Here is a 20,285-nt window from a genome sequence, read left to right on the forward strand (position 1 = left end):
TTTTAGATGCTATAGAGTTAGTAGTATTAGCCCAATCTTTTGAAATTTAATGTATCTGAACTAGCTATAAAAAGGGAATTGAGGTATTTTAACATCATGAGCTTGATTAAATTGCCTATGCCAAAGTCACAAGGTCTTGAGATATAAAATAAATTCTCATTAAGTTGTTGAGTTGATTGTAATCATTTTTGTAGGTGGTGATTTAAATGCTGAAGTCAAATTACATCGTTTAGGAGCCTGGATTCAAAGAGAAAAAGAAAGTAAATATAGAGTTATGGGAAACTCTTAGTGAAACGAGGTTTAAGATAGAGCCTCTGAAAATACATAATATTATATTGATGGTAAAGAAGTGAGAAGAAACTAGTTGATAACTTTTCTTTGAAGACAGGGAATAGGTAAAAGATTATCATCTGTGATTTAAGCGATTGATCTCCAAAGTGGCATGCACGCACTCCACAGAGCACTAAAGTTAATAAAACGTGATTCAAGAAGAATATATTTCCTTACTTTTAAGTAAATATACATATGTGTATAGATATATATTTTATTCATATATGTATACTATGTATATGTAGTGATGATATATACATATATATGGTGATTGTAAATAAGTATATATTAGGACAAAAATAAAAAAGAAATTGAGCTTTACTCCAATACAATTTGTAGTTTCACACTGGCATCCTCACTTAGACCTTACATCAGATGACCATAAGTCATGTAGGATAGTACCACAAATATTCTGAGGAAACAGAGGAATTCTAGGAAGACAAAAGAATTGAGTGACATGCTCAATTTTTTAAAAATTGAAATATAATTGACATATAACATTACCTTAGTTTCAGATGTACAATATAAGGATTCTATATCTGTACATATTGTGAAATGACAACCTTGATAAATCTAGCCAAAATCCATCACCACATGGTTACATTTTTTTTTCTTGTCATGAGAATGTCTAAGATGTCTCTAAGCAACTTTCAAATATACAATACAGTACTTTTAGCTATAGCTAAAATTGTTCATTTTTTTTTTTCCACTTTCTGTGCATTGCAAGGGATTCCAGTTTGCAGAAGATAGGGTGTCTTGTACATAATTAATTGTATAAAGACAAGGCTTTTAAATAGGAACACATTTTACTTTTTAAGGAGATTAAAAAAATAGAAATTCTTTAAACACTGAGGTTTTCCCATCATCTCATGGAAAACTACTTAAATGAATTGTAGATTTAAAAAAATTTGTTACAATTTTTTTTCTCTTTAAAGAGGTCTTTTCAAATTGTTCAGTTTCTATGACAAAAAGTGACCGTCTGTTGTGATTTCAAAGACATTAGATGTTAACAATGAGTAAGAAAGAAAGGGCTTTCTGAAACGTAAGTAAAAAGTAAACTAAGGAGAGGGCATTTTGAAAATACAGTATTTTTATAGTTAAAAGATTGTATTAATGAAAATAATGTAGAGGTATAATTTAGGGAAATTGTATCAACACACAAAAAACTGGGAAACAAAACTTTTTAACTTATTTAAAATTTTTCCAAAGACCTTTAATGGCTTTTGAACTTTTTTGTTAGAAATGGAGAAATGCAACATGAATGACACCACACACTGCATGAGGATACAAATTTATTACCAAATTCAAGCAAAATGCTTTTCCTAAATGCTAAAAAAGGTCGAAAACTCAGTACATGATTTTGTAAACACAGGAAAATTTACATTTTTTTTTCCATTTAGACCTATGGTTTTAGTAACATATATTTTTCACCTTTATAATCACTGAAGCAAAATACTTAAATAATCTGACTTGAGAACCATATTTCCGAGTCAAAGTGTTAAACCAAAATTTTAAAAAATCATAAAGCCATTTCAATCACATTTCTTTTCATTCTAAATTATTCTAAAAATGTTTCAGTAACAGCAAATGTACTTTGTATAATTAATAACTAAAATAATATATTCTGGATTATTTAGTCCATCTTTACCTCTTTTAAATTTCTATTTATGTCCATTCCACAATGTGCATAATGTATTTGTACAAAAAGATATAATTTACAAAGAAATAGATGTGTATATACTATTGGAGTATACTCAAAACTTTTTATTGCAATGGTGATTGTTTAGAAAGATTTGGAGACTGCCAGATTAGATATCAAATGTTCACAAAGGACAAAATTTGAGAACATCTGTTATTTTCCACATCAGTGAAGATTTTTAGTGATGTTTGTAAATGTAATCACATCTGAATTATCTGGAAGTCATGAGGTGTGATTAACATGCAACAGCAGAAATTTGAGAGCATGCAGGAGGGAGAATATAGGATAAGCTAGTGAGGGAATATGAGGGTAAGAATGAATAATTGAAACAAAAGAAAAGGTTCAGAAATTAAACTGCCCCCTCTAAATACTTTTAATGAATATTTGACACGTGTGGTTGGCTGTATAATTACTCTCTCTGCAGTTTACTGACTAGCAAAACTGTGAAAAATTACAATACCCATCTTAAAGAACTGAATGAAGATCAGTTGAAGTCATATAAATTGTATAGTATATTACGTGGTACAGAGTAAGTTCTCAATAAATATCAGCTGTTAATATTGTGGCTGTTTCTTGTGTTCTTCTTACTCTTGCAGGACATTTGGTCTTGTCCCAAACGTCTATAACACATTTGGTCCATGCTAAAATGTTCTTGAAATTTGGTCATATTTGGTCCTGTCCAAAATGTCTGTGTAGACATTTGGGCCATGCCCCAAATTCCTTGATAGTTGGTCCTATCCAAAACCATTTGGCATAGACCAAATATGCTCATGGATGTTTTGGATAGGATCAAATTTCAAGGACATTTTGGCTTGGACCAAATGTCTTATGGATGTTTTGAATAGGACCAAATGTTTGTTAACCCTTCTTACAATTAGTTCTCTGTAGTTTCTTTTTATTCCTAACCTGGCTTAAAGTTATTTGAATTCAGAATCCATATTTTATTCTTTGTTAACTCTAGAGGCATATTATTTATACATAGGGAGTATTTAATAAATATTAATGAGTTTGATACTATGATAACTCACTGTTGATTTTTCTCTCTGACAGTAACTAATGAATTATTATGCAAACAATATTTTGGTGATTATGTTTATTGGTTACTTACATGGTGCTATTTTAGATTATTAACATATAAACTATAATAGAAAACTGTGATAAATAAACTATCCAAACTTTAATATATAGTAAAACATTCTAAGGAAATACATTTCATTGAACTCCTTGCACAAAAATGTCATTGATCTTATATTACACTGATATCATTCTAAGCATATAACAAAGACAATATGTCTTTTTCAAGGGAGCATTTTGATTCTAATCTATCCATCTTGAAGATTCCTCTAAATATCTTCTTTACCAGCCCAATAATCCTGGCCTTGAATTAAAAATATATAGAAGGTAAAATCATAGTTTTTAGATTTCATTTTATTATTTAGTCTTTAAGAATAATAAAAACATTGTGGATGGTAGTTAAAATCATAAAGACAGTATTGATTTTTCCTATGTAAACTGAAATTCTTTGAATATTCTATTACAAACCACTAATGTTAGTAAATAAGGAAACATTACACACAGAACTTTCTTTCACTAGACATTTGAAGGGATTTTTTTCTTTTCATTTAAGTGCCAGCTAAAGCAGCTGGAAAAACAGCAGATATTTCTTATAGCTCTGAATGAAATGGCATTGTAGACCTTTTCATTTTCTTTTTATAATCTTCTTCAAATCTTTCATACTGGGCTACACTAAAGTGATTTTTCTAGTCTCCTGAAATACCTGAAAAGAAAGATAAGATGGTAAATTTCAAATTAGTGTAAAATTTCTTTCTATGATCAGTTTTAATTTTAATTACCACTTTGTATTTTTAGACCTCTAACTTAATAATGCCATATCTACTCCATAACTCTGTTCCTCACCTCCTACTCCCACTCCCAGACTCTTAGGCCTTCTTAGTTTTCCAAAAATGCCCATGGATTTTTCCAATATCTTATATAAAGAAATAACTTCTTAAATAGCTTCAAGAAATGTCACTGGGAGAAAAATCCAATGACTCAAAATCTTTATTCTTTTACTTCAAGAGCTTTGTTAATAAAGGATTTTTCAATCATTTTATATCCAATGTCAAATGATAATTTATTAAAAAGGTTCTATGATCAAGTAAGATTTAGAAACTACTGGGTTAAATGTAATTAAACATATTTCTTTATTATAGGATTGTTCATTCAATCTTCCCAATACTAACTGCATCTAAAACCTTAAAGGAAGGAAAAGATGCAGCATTTGCAATGAATATCTGTTAGAAATAATACCATTTTCATAGAATATCTCAAAGGGCAACCCAGAAGACACATTTGGAAGCCCAGATTTAGAGATAAGAGGGAAGAAAACATGCCACAATGACTGTCGATCTGGCCCAGGATTTCTTAACTTTGGCATTTTATTTACTTATATCTCCACTGTTGACATTTCAAGCCAGATAATTCTTTGCTCGGGAGGATGTGGGGGTTGCCTTGTGCATTATGGGATGTTTAGCAGCATCCTTGGCCTCTATACATTGGAAGCCAACAGCAAACCCCTAGTCATGACCATCAAAAATCTCTCCAAATGTTGTCAAACATTCCCTGGGAGGCAAAATCACATCTGGTTGAGATCCAGATATTTCCAGCAAGGCTTATCCATGACACACTTCCCAACTTTCTAAAAAATATCTCTAGAATGTACTGACACATTATAATTAAAATTACCCTTAATAGTCCCTTCATAGGCTCTCACCAAAACATCTGTTTCTCCAAAACTGTCTTAGATTATGCTAATAATTATTTACTCTCCCCTTCATTGTAAGATTTTACATCTCTGCCCATTGTTGTGTGTTGTATGATTCCTCCTTGCCTCATTAACTTTGGACTTGGATTTTTGATATGCTTTGGCCAATGGAATTTGAATTTACGTGATATGTAACACATTTGAACAGAAATTTTAAATGGCATAGCAAGTTTCCAACACCTTTCTTGCTCTTCCTCTTTCCCATTATGTTGGGCATGTCTCACAAATGGGCAGCTTTTTCAGCCTGGGTTTCAGAAAGAGAAGACACAAGAGACTGAGACCATGAGAGCCAAACAAAACTAATGAGGGTCAAAAAGAAATGAGCAAAATTGCAGCAGCTACAGGTGGCCAACACACACCAATATTAAATGAAAAATAAATCTCATGGTTTTAGGCTACTGAGATTCTTGGGGTTGTTTGTTTTAGCAAACATGACTAATACATACACATCTAACAGAATCAACCAGTCTCTCAGCACACTCACCTACACACACACAACACACACACACAAACACACACACAATTCAATTCAACATATATTCAGTAAAGGACTATTTTGCGCAAGATGTTAGCTACACGAGTTCAATGCTGACAATGCAATGATTTACCATAATCATAGCAACAATCTTAAGGAATTGAGATTTTCTCTCATTAATTTAGTATTTCCAACATCATTTAAGCTCATAACCTACCAGAACAAAATTTTTAGGGAATACAAAGAATATATAGGTAATTGAGACAAACAAAAGCCATTCTTCTGATACAGCACTGGGTGCCAAAATCCATGCTTATCAATGCATAGACTCTTGAGTAAATTTTTTTTTATTAGAAAGCTTGTTTTCCATGTTAGGCTTACAGTAACAACAAAGTTTCTTTGCCACAAATTATTTCCTCTAACGATTTTTTTCATGAATTTTCTTCTCTCCCCAGCATACTTAATCTCTTTCCATTTACTTCGATACTGCTCTTATCTGCCCACAAACACTGTTCATAATATAACTATCAATTTGTACAGAAACTAGCATATAATGTTCCTCACCCTTTCTCATGAAGGGAGACACAGAATGATCCATACTGAATTTTGGTAGAGTGGTATAATTTGTACTAGGATTCTGCCTCATCATATCAAAGGAGCTATGATAGAGGATTTCATCCACAGTTTCTTCAGGCAGGTCTTTATCTAGAAATTTTAATAACTTCTGAATTTCACACTTTGGATCCTAAAAAATTTATAAAGAAACAGGATTATTTCAGGTAGATTTAGTCATGAATTAGGCAATGCATTTAATAAGGTTTCACACATGTCAATGTGGTGGAGGAAATGTTTTTATATTTTTATACGTCCTTTTCATTTTCCCTTCCCAAGTACATATCCTACTCTTGGTTATACCAGGCAACCATCTGCTAGAAGGAAGATTAAGATTTGTTTCTAAAAATGCAAAAAAAAATAGGTTAATTTGCAACCTTTCATATTCAAAAGTAGAATTAACCTATAAAATAACAGATGGTGATAAAGCAAGCTACTGTTATGATAAGGTATAATTTTCAAAATTTCTTGATCTCCTTTTTATAGCATATCTAATATCAAGAATAGACTACCCACCAAACATTTAGAGAAGACTTAATATGAGTCCTTCTCAAACTCTTCCAAAAATTGAAAGATAAGAGAACACTTCCAAACTCATTTTACAAGACCTGCATTACCCTGATAACAAAGCTAGACAAGGACAGTATAAGAAAAGAAAATTACACATCAATATCTCTGGTGAACATCAATGCAAAAATCCCAAAAAAAATACTGGCAAACAAAATTCAATAGCACATTAAAGGGATCATACACCATGATCAAGTGGGATTTATTTGAGGGATGCAAAAATGTTTCAACATCTGCAAATCAATCAGTGTGATACACCACATTAATAAAATGAAGAATATAAATCATATATCATCTCAATAGATGCAGAAAAAGCATTCGGCAAAATTCAACAGTGATTTATGAGTAAAGTCTCAACAAAGTGAATAAAGAGGGAACATACATCAATAAAATTAAGGCCATATAATGATAAGCCCAGGGCTAATATACTCAATGGTGAAAAGCTGAGGACTTTTCCTCTGAGACTAGGAACAACTGTTAACCATAGTTAATAATATTGTGTTGTAAATTTGAAAATTTCTGAGAGAGTATATCTTAAAATTCTCATAAGAAAAAAAAGTGTAACTATATGTGGTAATGGATGTCAATTAGACTTACTGTGGTAGTTATTTCCCAATGTAGACAGATACTGAATCACTGTGTTGTACATCTGAAACTAATATTATATGTCAATTATATCTTGATAAAAATAAAGTATACACCTCTCTCAGAGAAATTTCTTACAGTGGAAAGAAGATACTCTTTCTATCTCCCACACTTAAACAGATTTTTTTGATAGTCTGAGTATAGAAGAAGGACATGAGAACAGCATGTTAGATACAATGAAAGGGTTGCATTCAGGCCAAAGAGCTTGTGCCATGCTACCCACCAGGGAAGTGTTCTTATTCTTGGTGGTCCAAACCAAACTGAGACAGAGAACCGTAATCTTAGTGAACTAGTGAGATCAGGCAGAAAGGCAATCTGAGGTTTAACTTTCCTGAACTACCCATCTCAATTCATGGAAAAGAACCAGAAAGTTTTTGTGGACGCTCTAAGAGAATCTATTTCTCGTAGCTACAGAGCTTAGTAGAAATAAGATATGCACTTTAATTCTTCAAGTGGAAGAATCACTATGAAAGTTGAATTCTCAGTTGTGCCTAGTCTATCATGTGAAAGTTACATGGAAGAGTGATGGGAAAAGGGTGGACCTGTTAGGCTTGGCATGGTAATATTTGGGGTTGATCTGATGACAGAGACTCTGGAACCCTTGACTAATTTTAACATTTTTCTGACAGCAGATGTAGATTCTCCTCCCATATTTGAGAAGACTAAACTTCCTTTGCTTGAAGACCTTATTATGACCTGATGTGGGAATTTTCCTTTCAAGATAATGCTTATCCTCTTCAACCACTATTTGTTGCTTTTTGACCCATAATTAGGATAATATATCATCCTACAATTTAGAGTGGCAAGTGCAAAGTGGTTTAAACAGGATGCACAAGAAGCTGAGAATTTGACTAAGAAATCTGTCAGAGGGGCTTGCCTTAGGTGGGTAAGGTGGTTTCTTTAGAGGCTGTGGAATAGATTTCCCAAATAAGAGATGAACGGTAGTCATAGTCATCCAAAGGAATTTAGGTGTGGACAGGCTCTCTGAGAGACAGACATTCAATTTAAGAGATGAGGAATATGTCTTAAATGAATTGTTTAAATAATCAGATCAGGATAAGTTTTTAATCAAATTGTAGAGTGAATTATTTTCAATGTTAATAATTAGATGAAGAAAAAAATAAAAGCTAAATGTTTTATAGATTACATAATAAAATTACATTGTTTCCCCACTGTGCTTGCCACATGGTGAAACAACCATGAACAAGGTAATTTTAATCTCTATATTCAAGGAGCTTACATAATAGTACAGGAGACCAAAAAAACATAAGAAATACATACATAAAATAAGTAGAAGTGGCAGTAGATACTATGAAAATAACAACAGCAGCAAAAGATACTTTAATAGATAAAAGCAAAGTAAATTATTTGGCACTGTGGATATGAAAGAACTCCATGGAGAGGTAACACTTAAGACATGAAGAATGAGAAGAAGTTAACCTAAAAATAGTAGAAAAAATGTCTCAGGTAGGCTCAACTTAGTGAGAAATGGAAAGTGGCTTCAGAAGAAGTTGGAGAGATAGGGACTAAATAATGTTTAACTATAAATTATCTTAATGATTTTATTTTTTACCTAGAGACAGAAGCCATTGAGAGATTTGAAGAAGGGAGTGGACATACTCTGATTTAGGCTTTAAGAAGATCATTCTGAGTGAATGATAGAAGCAGAATTAGTTCAAATAAATTAAGACAGCTGGCTGAACTAGAGTAGGAGGCACTAATAGTAGAAACAAGTAGATTAAGTGAAAGATCAATTTTCAAGGGAGAATTAATAGGATAGAAGATTAGTCATATTTATAGATCAAAAAGAAAAGAAAGTGTGATACAAAGAAGATGAATCTTAGGGTTCCTTAAAAATAAAGAATAAATTATCATTTGCTCTTACCTCTTTCATGTCTTCATAGAATAGGTAAAGGATATGATAATCTTTTCTTTTCTCCCACCAGCCCTTAACATGGTCATAACAAGAACCAAAAGCCACTAAATTGAGAGATAAAATGTTCACATAATTAAAATCATTTACATGAAATAAAGAATTGTTAAACATTATTCCCAGTCATCATCACATATTGATTACTTATTAGTTCAAGAATGAGGGATGGTACGATAAGAGAAGTATATCAAATAACCCCTGTGCTCACCTAACTTACAATCTTGGAAAGGATGAAATACTTCTATTATGGGATGAACTGTGCTCCCCTAAAATTTTTATGTTCAAGTCCTAACCCATAGTACTTCAGACTACAATTGATTTTGGAAATAAACTGAAAGAGGAATTATTAACCAAAAAAGGAACTAGAAATTGAAGACTTAGAAAATTCTTAGCTTATCCTTATTGCAAAAAACTGAGAAAGCATGCTCTGGAGAGAACACTAGGGTGTGACTGACAATACTTATGAGACAGATTAGGTGTGTGACTTGTGGGTCCAATCAATCATCTCCGCAAAAACACTGCCAGTTTGGACTGAAGGGGACAGTGACAGGATGAAATGCAATAAGATTGTTTGGACTTCTGGGCCAATAGAGCTATCTGGCTGTGAACATGCCTTTTCCTTCAAGAATGAAACTGAAGAAGATTCAGAGGTCAGTAGTGTTGTCACTGCCACGCCAGTGGGCCCAGAAGACAGAGCATCAAGTCAAAGATGACTGCTCAAGCCTTAAAATCTAATGGGATTTGCTCTGCTAGGTTTCAGGCTTCCTTTTTTCTGATTTCTCTCTTTTCATGTGGGAATGTTAACGTATATGCCTGTCCCACCATTGTATTTTGGAAGGAAATAAGTTGTTATTTGTTTTCACAGGTTCACAGCTACAGAAGGATTCTTTTCCCTCAGGATAAAGCATACCTTAAGTCTCACCCATAACTGATCTCCATGATATGCAGATGATGTTTTAGACTTAGAGTTGATGGTGGAATAAATTAAGACTTTTGGGGCTGTTGGAATTTTTTGGCATGTGAGAAGAACATGAATTTTGGAGGCTGGAATACAGAGGGTTATGGGATGAACTGTGTCTACCCCTAAATTCATGTGTTGAAGTCCTAACTCCTGTACCTCAGAATGTGACTATATTTGAAGATAGTGTCTTAGGTCAGTAAATTAAAATGAGGTCATTAGGATGGGTCTTAAGCCAATATAACTGGTCCTCTTATAAAAAGAGGAAATTACAACAGACACCCACAGAAAAACCATGTGAAGACACAGGGAGAAGATGGTCATCTACAAGACAAGAAGAAAGGCCTCAGAAATCATCCCTGAGGACACATTCATCTTGGGCTTCTACCCTCCAGAACTGTGAGAAAGTAAATTTATGTTGTTTAAGCCACTCAGTCTGTGATACTTTGTTGTGGCAGTCCTAGCAAATGAATACAACTATGAATAAACCAAAAACACAAGAGCAAGATGGCGGATACTAAGTAACACAGATAGTAAGTGGTACTGAAGTTTATAGCAGAGGGAGTGAAAGAGAGAAAAATATAGGGATTGAGAGGTTGAGAAAGAGCTGTGGAGGAAGCAGAGTGTATTTAAAACTAAGAAGAGCTGAGCTTTAATAATGATAAGAATGAGTAGATATTCTATGGACAGAAAACAGTCCAATTAATGGCAGGATTAACAATTTATGTGATACCATTGAAATGTATTTGCCTCAAAAAGAGAGTTTTTATAGGAGAATGTTTATATGAGAATTATAAGTAGGGTTACTACCATGGGCATGAATATGTTTCCTAAAAGAGGCTTTGTAGAAAAACAAAGTCTTCAGTATAAAATTTTCACTCAAAAATTTCAGGTTTATATAATAAGGCTGAAGGAATGGTAGAAAAAAGAGAGTCCAAAATATATGTATAAAATCAAAACAATACAATGGCATGGATGGTAAGAGAAGAAAGCACTTAGTAGTACTCACTAAGCAGTAATGAACCAGAGACTTAAGACTGAAGACTCTGTATGTCACATATTCCCCAAAGTCCTTAAAGGGAAGAGACTATATATTCTACATATTCTGCTTCATCTATAGTCTTCCTAATATATTAGTACAGTGCTGGGCACATATTAGGCTTATAAAATTACCACAAGATTTATATTTAAACTTTATATCTCCTTGCAAAGAGATTTTTCACTGTGGAACTCCATCATTAAAATAAGAGTTGGACCCACACTTCCCAGTCATGAATTTATCCAAGAACTCCTCCCAGGTACAAGGTTCTGGGTGCAATTTCACCATCTGGTAGAAATAATAGTAAGACACAGCCACATCTTTAGCATTCTGTGCCATGTAGATCATCTGTGGGGAGACAGGGAAAATCATCATTTCACTTATATCCTTTAACAGTTTGTAAATTTTTGCTTACCTTGACAGAATGCTTATTTTCTCTTTTTTATTTCCTAATTTGGGCTTTTGTATCTATGTTCTGACATAGTATATTCACAGCTATATATTATTTTAACACAAAAACTCATCTTTCACTTCTCTGATTTGTCTTTAGCCTTTGAAAAGAACATCTCAACACATGGAAAACCAAGTATAATAAGAATTACAGTAAAAATTAAAATTTTTAAATTAATTAATATTGTCCCTAAATTTAGAATATTTTCCTGTATTACTTGTTAAAGCTAATAATGAAAGTAAGTGAATTTTCTAAAGCTGAAAAAATACCCTATTTTTTGTTGGAAAGAAATTATTTGGGTCAATTTAATCAATGAAGATTAATCATTCTTTATTCTGTCCATGATCATGGCTACATAACCAACATTGCTGTTCATAATGTTTGGCATGGGAGTAAAATTTATGTATGAAGTTTGAAGGCAGAAATTTTGAACACGTTTCCCAATAAAAATGACATTGCTATGCCTCATTGGCAATTCAGTTTTAAGGCAAGTCCACTAAAGTCCATTAAGCCTACTTCTCCCATGAAGCACACCTACTAACACTGAGGCCCCAACCACCCATGCAGTAAATATATTTCTAAGGAAAAATGTATTTCAGGAAAAAATCCCCTTTCATCTAAGTAGAATCTGAGGTTTCTTCTTATCTTCCAGCTGTTGGGGAAAGGAAACAGACACTTTCATAATTCCACATCGCTGGTAGTTCTGATATTCTGAAACAAGATAGGGGGAGGAAAGAAGTGGCTAGAAAGGGACTTTTCAAAAGTTTGAGTGTAGAGCTTTAAGAGTTGAGACTGTGTTGCTGATGTAGTTTCTTGAGAAAATACTAAACTTTGTAAACATTCTCAATTATTTCCTGTTTCAATACCAAGAGACTATGGTGATGAATCAACTGTTTTCTTTTCCTAACATCCTCAGCTCTGAGTTCCTTAATGAAGTCTGTTTCCACTTGCCTAAGTGTAAATAGAAGGCTATCTAAGATATTCCCCAGTTCTCTTAACAGCGAGGTGTTTCTGGGGGCTTCTATGGATTTTTACTTCTAGATTTAAGATGATAAACTATATCCTTACTTCCTTATCACTTTTGTTTTAATTAGACTTTGAATGAAAAAAGGAAGGAACACACAAGCACATGTGTAAAGACTTCTTGTATAACAAAATTGAAAGTATAATCAATCAAGTTTTCAAAGGAAAACAACAGCTGTTTTGCTCATTCTATTAAAGATGCTGTGGTAAAGGCATGCTTTAAACACCTTTCTCAGATCTACGGATTTGGTGACTGCCTAGCTTTCCAGATTCATTTTCCAACCACACTGAACCCCTTGCGGAATCTGACACATGCCTTGCTGTTTCACATCTGTTAGCCTATATACATGTAGTTTTCTCTTTGTAAAATGTCCTTGTTACATCTGAAAAACTCCTATTTTTTCTTTAAGATGATGATCAGATTTTTTTCCTTCATCTGTGAGACTTCTTTGGGGAATTCCATGGAGGTCCAGTGATTAGGACTCCATGCTTCCACTGCAGGGGGTACAGGTTCCATTCCTGGTCAGGTAACTAAGATGCTGCAAGTCACCAGGCAAGGCCAAAAAAAGAGAGAGAGAGAGAGAGACTTCCTTGCCTCAGAGAATCTTTACTTCATGTATTGGTACTTCTCTTGCTGAGATGTAATTATTTTTCATATATATCTGTCTTCCACACTATTTGATGTATTCTATAGGACTATATGCTCTGTGGAGCAGAGGTCACTAACTTTTCAAACCTTTGCATAATATGGGTACAGGAAAGTGACTGGCAGTCATACAAAGCTCAATGGTATTGGTAGAAATTAAATACAATAACATGCTCTTAGGTAGCAGAGAATATCTTCTGTTTGCATTTATAATGAAAATCACAATATCTGGTATATGCATGGTAGCATTTCCATAAATGTTTACTGATTATATGCTTATTGAATTATTTTGCTTATAGAAAGTTGAAACAGAATTCCAAGGAGAAATAAGGAAATTATAGTCAGATTTCAATATCCTTCTCTCAGTAACTGATAGAAAAATATAAAAAACGAGAAAGGTGACATCAGTGCTGATTCTACAGATATTGAAAAGGTATTAAAGATTTTCATGAGCAACTTTAATACAAAAATTTGAGATTTTAAATGAAATGAACCAATTCTTTGAAAGACACAAACTACCAAAGATCATACAAGGAAAAGTGCATTATCTGAATAATCCTATTTCTATTAAATACATTGAATTTGTATTTAAAACCCTTTCAGATAAAGAAAATTCCAGGCTTAGATGGCTTTACTGATGAATTGTACAAAATATTTCAGAATTAAAAAGAATGCATATAACCAGTCCCTGCTGATAAATATTAAAAAAAAAAAGAATTAAATAATACCATTTCCAACCAAACACTTCCAAAACATTGAAAAAGAGTAAATACTCCCCAACTCATCTTATGAGGCCAGTATCACCCTCATATAAAAATAACAAAGACATTATAAAAAAAAATAATTTCCAAATAACAGACATTATAGAAAGAAAGAAAGAAAAAGAAAGAAAAAAAGAAAGAAAGAAAGAAAGAAAGAAAGAAAAAAAGAAGGAAGGAAGGAAGGAAAAAAGAAAGAAAGAAAAAGAAAGAAAGAAAGAAACTACAGGTCAATATCTCTCAAAGATGCAAATTTTTAAAAATTAGCAAATTGAATCAAACAATAATACATAAAAGACAATAAATCATAACTTGGATATAAGATATGCAAGGTTGTTTCAATATTTGAAAATCAGTTGAGGTAACTAATCCTATTAACAGACTAAAATAATGGAAAACCGTATAATAGATCTAAATAGACATAGAAAAAACATTAGACAAAATCCAAAGTGCATTCCTGATAAAAACTCAGCAAAGTAGAACTAGAGCGGAACTTCCTAAGCTTGATTAAAGGGCATGTACAAAAAAACGTATAGGTAACATCATCATCCTTTTTAGTGAAATACCCATGTATTTTTGCTAAGGTCAAAAGCAAGACAAAGACATCTGCTCTCACCCTCCTTTTCATATTATACTATAGGTTCTATCCTGTTCAGTAAGGCAAGAAAAAAAAAAAAAAGTAAAATGTACCCAGATGCAGAAAAAGGAAGTAAGAATATTTTAAATTTTTTATTTACTAACAGCATGCACATCAATATAGAACAATGAATGGAATCTATAAAAAAAGTGACTAGCTTTAATGGATAAAAGATCTATGTTCATATACTAGCAACACACATTCAGAAAATAATGTCAGTGCATTTGCATGTATGTTCAGGTGAGAGAGAGATAAAGAAAGAGAGACAAAATTATTATATCAAAAATTTTTAAAAAGAGGGGCTTCCCTGGTGGCACAGTGGTTAAGAATCTGCCTGCCAATACAGGGGACATGGGTTCGAGGCCTGGTCTGGGAAGATACCACATGGCAGAGCAACCAAGCCCATATGCCACAACTTCTGAGCCTGCGCTCTGGAGCTCGCGAGCCTAGAGCCCGTGCTCCACAACAAGAGAAGCCAATGCTATGAGAAGCCCCCACACCTCAAGGAAAAGTAGCCCCTGCTTGCAGTAACTAGAGAAAGCCCTGCATGCAGCAACAAAGACCCAGCGCAGCCAAAAAAATAAAAAACAAATAAATTAGAAAAAGAACATTACTACTTATAGTAGTAGTTAAAGAGATGTTTTGCTATAAATGTGGTAACTGAAACAATAAAGCCTATAGAGGTAAACAGAAGGGAGAATATCTTCATGACTTTGGGGATGACATTTTTTAAACAATTACAAAAAGCTCTAACCATAAAGAAAAAAACTGATATATCGACTAACCTCAAAATTAAAAACTGCTTTAAAAGATATTGCTGAGAAAGTGAAAAAAGGAAAAAAATAAAATAAAATGAAGTAAGATATAAAGAAACTAAATTATCCCATCAAAGGACTTATATCCAGACTATATCCAGAATTTCTACCTTAATAATAAAAAGAAAGACACCCCTATAGAAAAAGGCAGAGGATTTGTACACATACCTCAGAAAAGGGGCTATTTAAGCTATATAAAGTTGCTTAAACTAATTAGTCATTAGGGAAAAACAGAGTAAATCCACAATGAGATACCACAGACACTTACTAGTATGGCTAAAATTAAATATTTTTAGCTACATTTTGAGTTGATGAAGACATAGAGAACTTCTACTCATATACTGCTGATCAAAGTGTAAATTGGTACATATTATTTGAAAAGAAATTTGAAAATTTCTAAAGCTGGACAAATGCACACTTTAAGATGCAGCAATTCTATCTCAAGATATGTAACGAAGAGAAATGTGTACATATGTGTGCAATGAAAGACTTGCATCAGAGTGCAGCACTATTTTAAGTACTGACAGCAACAACCCAACTGTCCAGCAATTGTACCATGGATAAGTAATTTGTGTAATATTCACATACACATGATGGAAAGCCTTACATCAGTGCTTCTCAAATGTTAATATGAATCAAAGTCACTTATTAGTCTTATTAAAACTCAGATTGCTAGACTCCATACCTGTAGTTTCTGATTCAGTAGGTTGGAATTGGGCCTGAGAATTTGCATCTCTAGTGAGCTACTATTGCTCAGGATACCACATTTTATGATGGAACAGCCTACATTAAGGAAACCAAGACAAAAGCAAAGTAGCAAGCATGATGAGAACTGCTCTCACAAATATTATGTTAAATGAAATAAGCTAAATATTCAAGAGTATATACTTTATGAGTACCGGAAAAACAGGCAAACTACTTTATGGTGAAAATGTTCGCAAATAGTGATTATCTTTGGAGATGGGGGTTCCTGTCTGGAAGTGCACAAGAATTGAGCTTTTGGGATTCTAGGAAAGTTCAATTTCTTGTTCTGGATGTTAATTTCATGGGTATGTTCACTTTGTAAAAACTCATCAAGCTGTATCCTTAGTATTTTTGCACTTTTCACCCTAAATTTTACACAAATTAACATGGTAATAAAAAAGGAAGCCTAAAACAAGACCATAAATATTATATAATTATATATGTTATAAATTATAACCTATCACATGTTATAAATTATACATAAATTCATATTTGTAAATTAAAATTATACTGAATTAATGAAGGAATTCTGTATATTTTAGAGATTAATCCTTGTCAGTTGTTTCATTTACAAATATTTTCTCCTGTTCTGAGGATTGTCTTTTCATCCTGTTTATGGTTTCCTTTGCTGTGCAAAAGTTTTTGTTTAATTAGGTCTCATTCGTTTATTTTTGCTTTTATTGTCATTACTCTAGGAGATGGGTCAAAAAAGACCTCACTGCAATTTATGTCAAAGAGTGTTGTGCTTATTTTTTCCTCTAAGAGTTTCATACTATTCAGCCTTACATTTAGGTCTTTAACCCATTGTGTTTATTTTTGTGTATGGTGTTAAGGAATGTTCTAATATCATCAGTTTACATGTAACTATCCAGTTTTCCCAGCACCACTTATTGAAGAGACTGTATTTTCTCCATTGTATATTCTTGCCTCCTTTGTCATAGGTTAGGTTACCATTGTTGTATGGGTTTATCTCTGGACTTTCTATCCTGCTCCATTTATCTATATTTCTGTTTCTGTGCCAGTATATCCAAAGAAAAATCATAATTCAAAGACATACATGCACTACAGTGTTCATTGCAGCACTATTTACAATAGCCAGGACATGGAAACAACCTAAATGTTCATCAACAGAAGAATGTATAAACAAATGTGGTACATATATACAAGGAATATTACTCAGCCATTAAAAGGAGTGAAATAATGCCATTTTCAGGAATATGGATGGACCTAGAGATTGTCATACAGAGTGAAGTAAGTCAGACACAGAAAGACAAATATAATATGGTATCACTTATATGTAGAATCTAAAAAAAGGGTACAAATTAACTTATTTACAAAACAGAAATAGAGTTACAGATGTAGAAAACAAACTTATGGTTACCAACGGGGAAGGAGGGCTAAATTGGGAGATTGGGATTGACATATACACACTACTATATATAAAAATAGATAACTAATAAGGACCTAATGTATAGCGCAGGAAATTCTACTCAATATTCTGTAATGATCTATATGGGAAAAGAATTTTAAAAAGAGTGGATACGTATATATATATATATATATATATATATATGCATGTGTGTATGTATAACTGATTCACTTTGCTATACAGCAGAAACTAACACAACATTGTAAATTAACTATACTCCAATAAAAATTAAAAACAAAACAAAACAAAGATTGTGTTAATGGTTTCCTGTTTGTGAATATATCAAAAAGAGCAAAAACAAAAGAACATGTACATTCTCAGTGACTACCCTTCATTTTCTAAACTTGTACCTCAACAAAGAAATGTAAAGTAGGTTTGGTCCTAAATAATTTGGGTTTGGTGAACTGCTCTTTTCTAGTAACAAAAGAAAGGAAAAACAACCTTTTACCAAAACAAACATGATTTTCATGTCTACGAAGGTCCATATCATACATTTGTTTACTTCCTACTAGGAGACCTCTGCTCTCATGCAGTGTTTGAAACTTTGGCACATTAGAATCGCCTCAGTTTTGCAGGGTTTTCCTCCTAGGACTTGTTATATATTGCTTTGAAATAATTATAATTTTTATAATCTATAAAAAGATCAGTAGTCAATACACTTATTAAAAACTTATTTTCCTCAATTCTTTTAAGAAATGAGGCAGAAATACAAAGGAAATTTGACTTTAGAGAGGGCAGTTATTAGAACAGTTGATTGATTATAGGCTCAAGTAAATTAATTGGATAAAAGGCAAGAGAGAGACTCATTTCTCTGATACCTTTCTATACATCTATCATTGGGTAAATTGGAAGACTCTATCATAAAAAGATCTGAAGAAATACAAATTTTTTTATTGAAGTATGGTTGATTTACAATATTGTGTTAGTTTCATGTATATAAAGAAGTGATTCAGTTATATATTTGCTTTTGAGAAATATAAATTATTGATTCTTATAGAGTCATATTAAATTCTCCTTTCAGAGATTATATACTGAGGTCAGAAGTTTTTTAAATTTATAGCAAAATATTTCTAAACATATTCACAAAATACGTTTGAAATAATAAAATACTATTTTATGAAATATGTTTAAAATATTAAAATAAAAATATTTAAAGATTAAAATATATAGAAAGTTTATATGTGTATATATATTCTAATGTACCTAAATCCTTTATATATACAGTTTTAATAATTTTTATTGGACTTAAGAAAAGTTAATAGCATTAATCTTCCCTTAGGTATAGCCTCCATTCAATTGCAGACGTTTCAAAATAAGAAGTGAGTTCATGTAATTTAAGACAGAACTGTCCCACAACTGCTACAGGTGTTCCCTTATCAGTGCTCTGCAGATCAGTGGGCTTACAAAGATGGATCAATAATTAATCAACCAGTACAAGTAAATGAAAAGATCTTACCAGATTTGGGGTAGCTGGAGATCAGAAGGTCATCTGGTCGGCTTTCAAATGACTCCACCACAGACCACTCCTCAACAATGCTCCAGAAGAGGGGGATGCCCTGAATGCCCACCAACTCCCTTCTGAAGATAACCAGCTTGTTGTCCATTTTTGAGAGGCTAAATTTATTTTGGCTCTTTACTGGAATATAATTGCTTTACACTCTTGTACCAGCTTTTGAGGTACACCAAAGTCAATCAGCTGTATTTATACACATATCCCCATATTCCCTCCCTCCTGCGACTCCTCCCCACCCTCCCTGTCCTGATCCTCTAAGGCATCACCCATCATTGAGTTGATCTCCCTTTGTTATACAGCAACTTTCCACTGGCTATTTATTTTATAGTTGGTAGAAAATATATGTCTATGCTATTCTTGAGAGACTAAATTTTAAACAAAGGGGAGCAGGTTAAACGGTCTTTGTTTGAATAGCATCAATCAAATTAAAAAATAAATATTGTACTAAATAAAGTAATATTTCTTTACTCTAGATCTAGCAGCCTACATCACAGTACTGTGCATTATGAATCAGTGGAATAAGAAGATATTATAAAAACTAAAGAGGTCTTGCACAATTCATTTCACTTATTTGCTGACTAAATAGTAAAGTTACTGGACTTTGGAGTCTGGAGAAAGTGTCCTGCCCACAGAGTTCCACCCATGCCTTGCAGTGGGCATGTGAACAAGCCCCATAACTGCACTGGACCTTCTTAACTGTAAAACCAGGAGTGACCTAAATTAGTACTTCCACACCCTTAAATTACAGAGTGGAATGGTAAATCATTTTATCTAAATTATCTACAACATACGACAAGAATGAAGCCATATGTTGGAGGAGGGTTGAGAAGAGGAACTAAATGACAAAAAGGAAAGGGCAAAAGAAACAAGCATTGGAGATACATTGCTCTAACAAACTTTTTAACACTAGTGACATCATATGTCATTTTATATTCTGAGCAAGGGTCTAATGAAGGTAATCAATTCATCTTTTTTTTTTTTTTTTTTTTGGCACACGAGCTTAGTTGCTCCGCGGCATTTGGGATCTTCCTGGAGCAGGGATCGAACCCATGTCCTCTGCATTGGCAGGCGGATTCTTAACCACTGCCCCACCTAGGAAGCCTTCAATTCATCTTTTAACCATCATATATGAAAAGTTAAAGAGCTTGAAATATACCCCTAATTCTACTCCAACACAGGTTGTTGTT

General features: G+C 33.0%; 1 protein-coding gene across 1 annotated transcript; it reads right to left on the reverse strand.

Moving 5' to 3' along the window:
• Positions 1 to 3,744: 3,744 nt before the first annotated feature.
• Positions 3,745 to 19,071, reverse strand: LOC130849602 (sulfotransferase 1 family member D1-like). The gene is made up of 5 exons (XM_057728599.1): positions 19,042 to 19,071; positions 11,304 to 11,430; positions 9,038 to 9,132; positions 5,893 to 6,073; positions 3,745 to 3,806 (listed from the first exon to the last, which is right to left on the reverse strand). The coding sequence occupies exons 2-5, from the start codon at positions 11,428 to 11,430 to the stop codon at positions 3,790 to 3,792; spliced, it is 420 nt and encodes a 139-aa protein (XP_057584582.1). The 5' UTR covers positions 19,042 to 19,071; the 3' UTR covers positions 3,745 to 3,789.
• Between the last annotated feature and the right edge of the window lie 1,214 nt (positions 19,072 to 20,285).

This window comes from Hippopotamus amphibius, chromosome 3 (assembly GCF_030028045.1).
Source record: "Hippopotamus amphibius kiboko isolate mHipAmp2 chromosome 3, mHipAmp2.hap2, whole genome shotgun sequence".
In the NCBI taxonomy this organism is placed as follows: Eukaryota; Metazoa; Chordata; class Mammalia; order Artiodactyla; family Hippopotamidae; genus Hippopotamus; species Hippopotamus amphibius.

Excerpts from the sequence above, each read along its gene's own strand:
- LOC130849602 (XM_057728599.1), bottom strand. The coding sequence starts at position 11,430 with ATGATCTACATGGCACAGAATGCTAAAGATGTGGCTGTGTCTTACTAT. Across the intron at positions 9,133-11,303 it reads TAAATTCATGACTGGGAAGT|TGGCTTTTGGTTCTTGTTAT; the intron begins GTGGGTCCAACT and ends CTCTCAATTTAG. Across the intron at positions 6,074-9,037 it reads TCTATGAAGACATGAAAGAG|GATCCAAAGTGTGAAATTCA; the intron begins GTAAGAGCAAAT and ends TAAATTTTTTAG.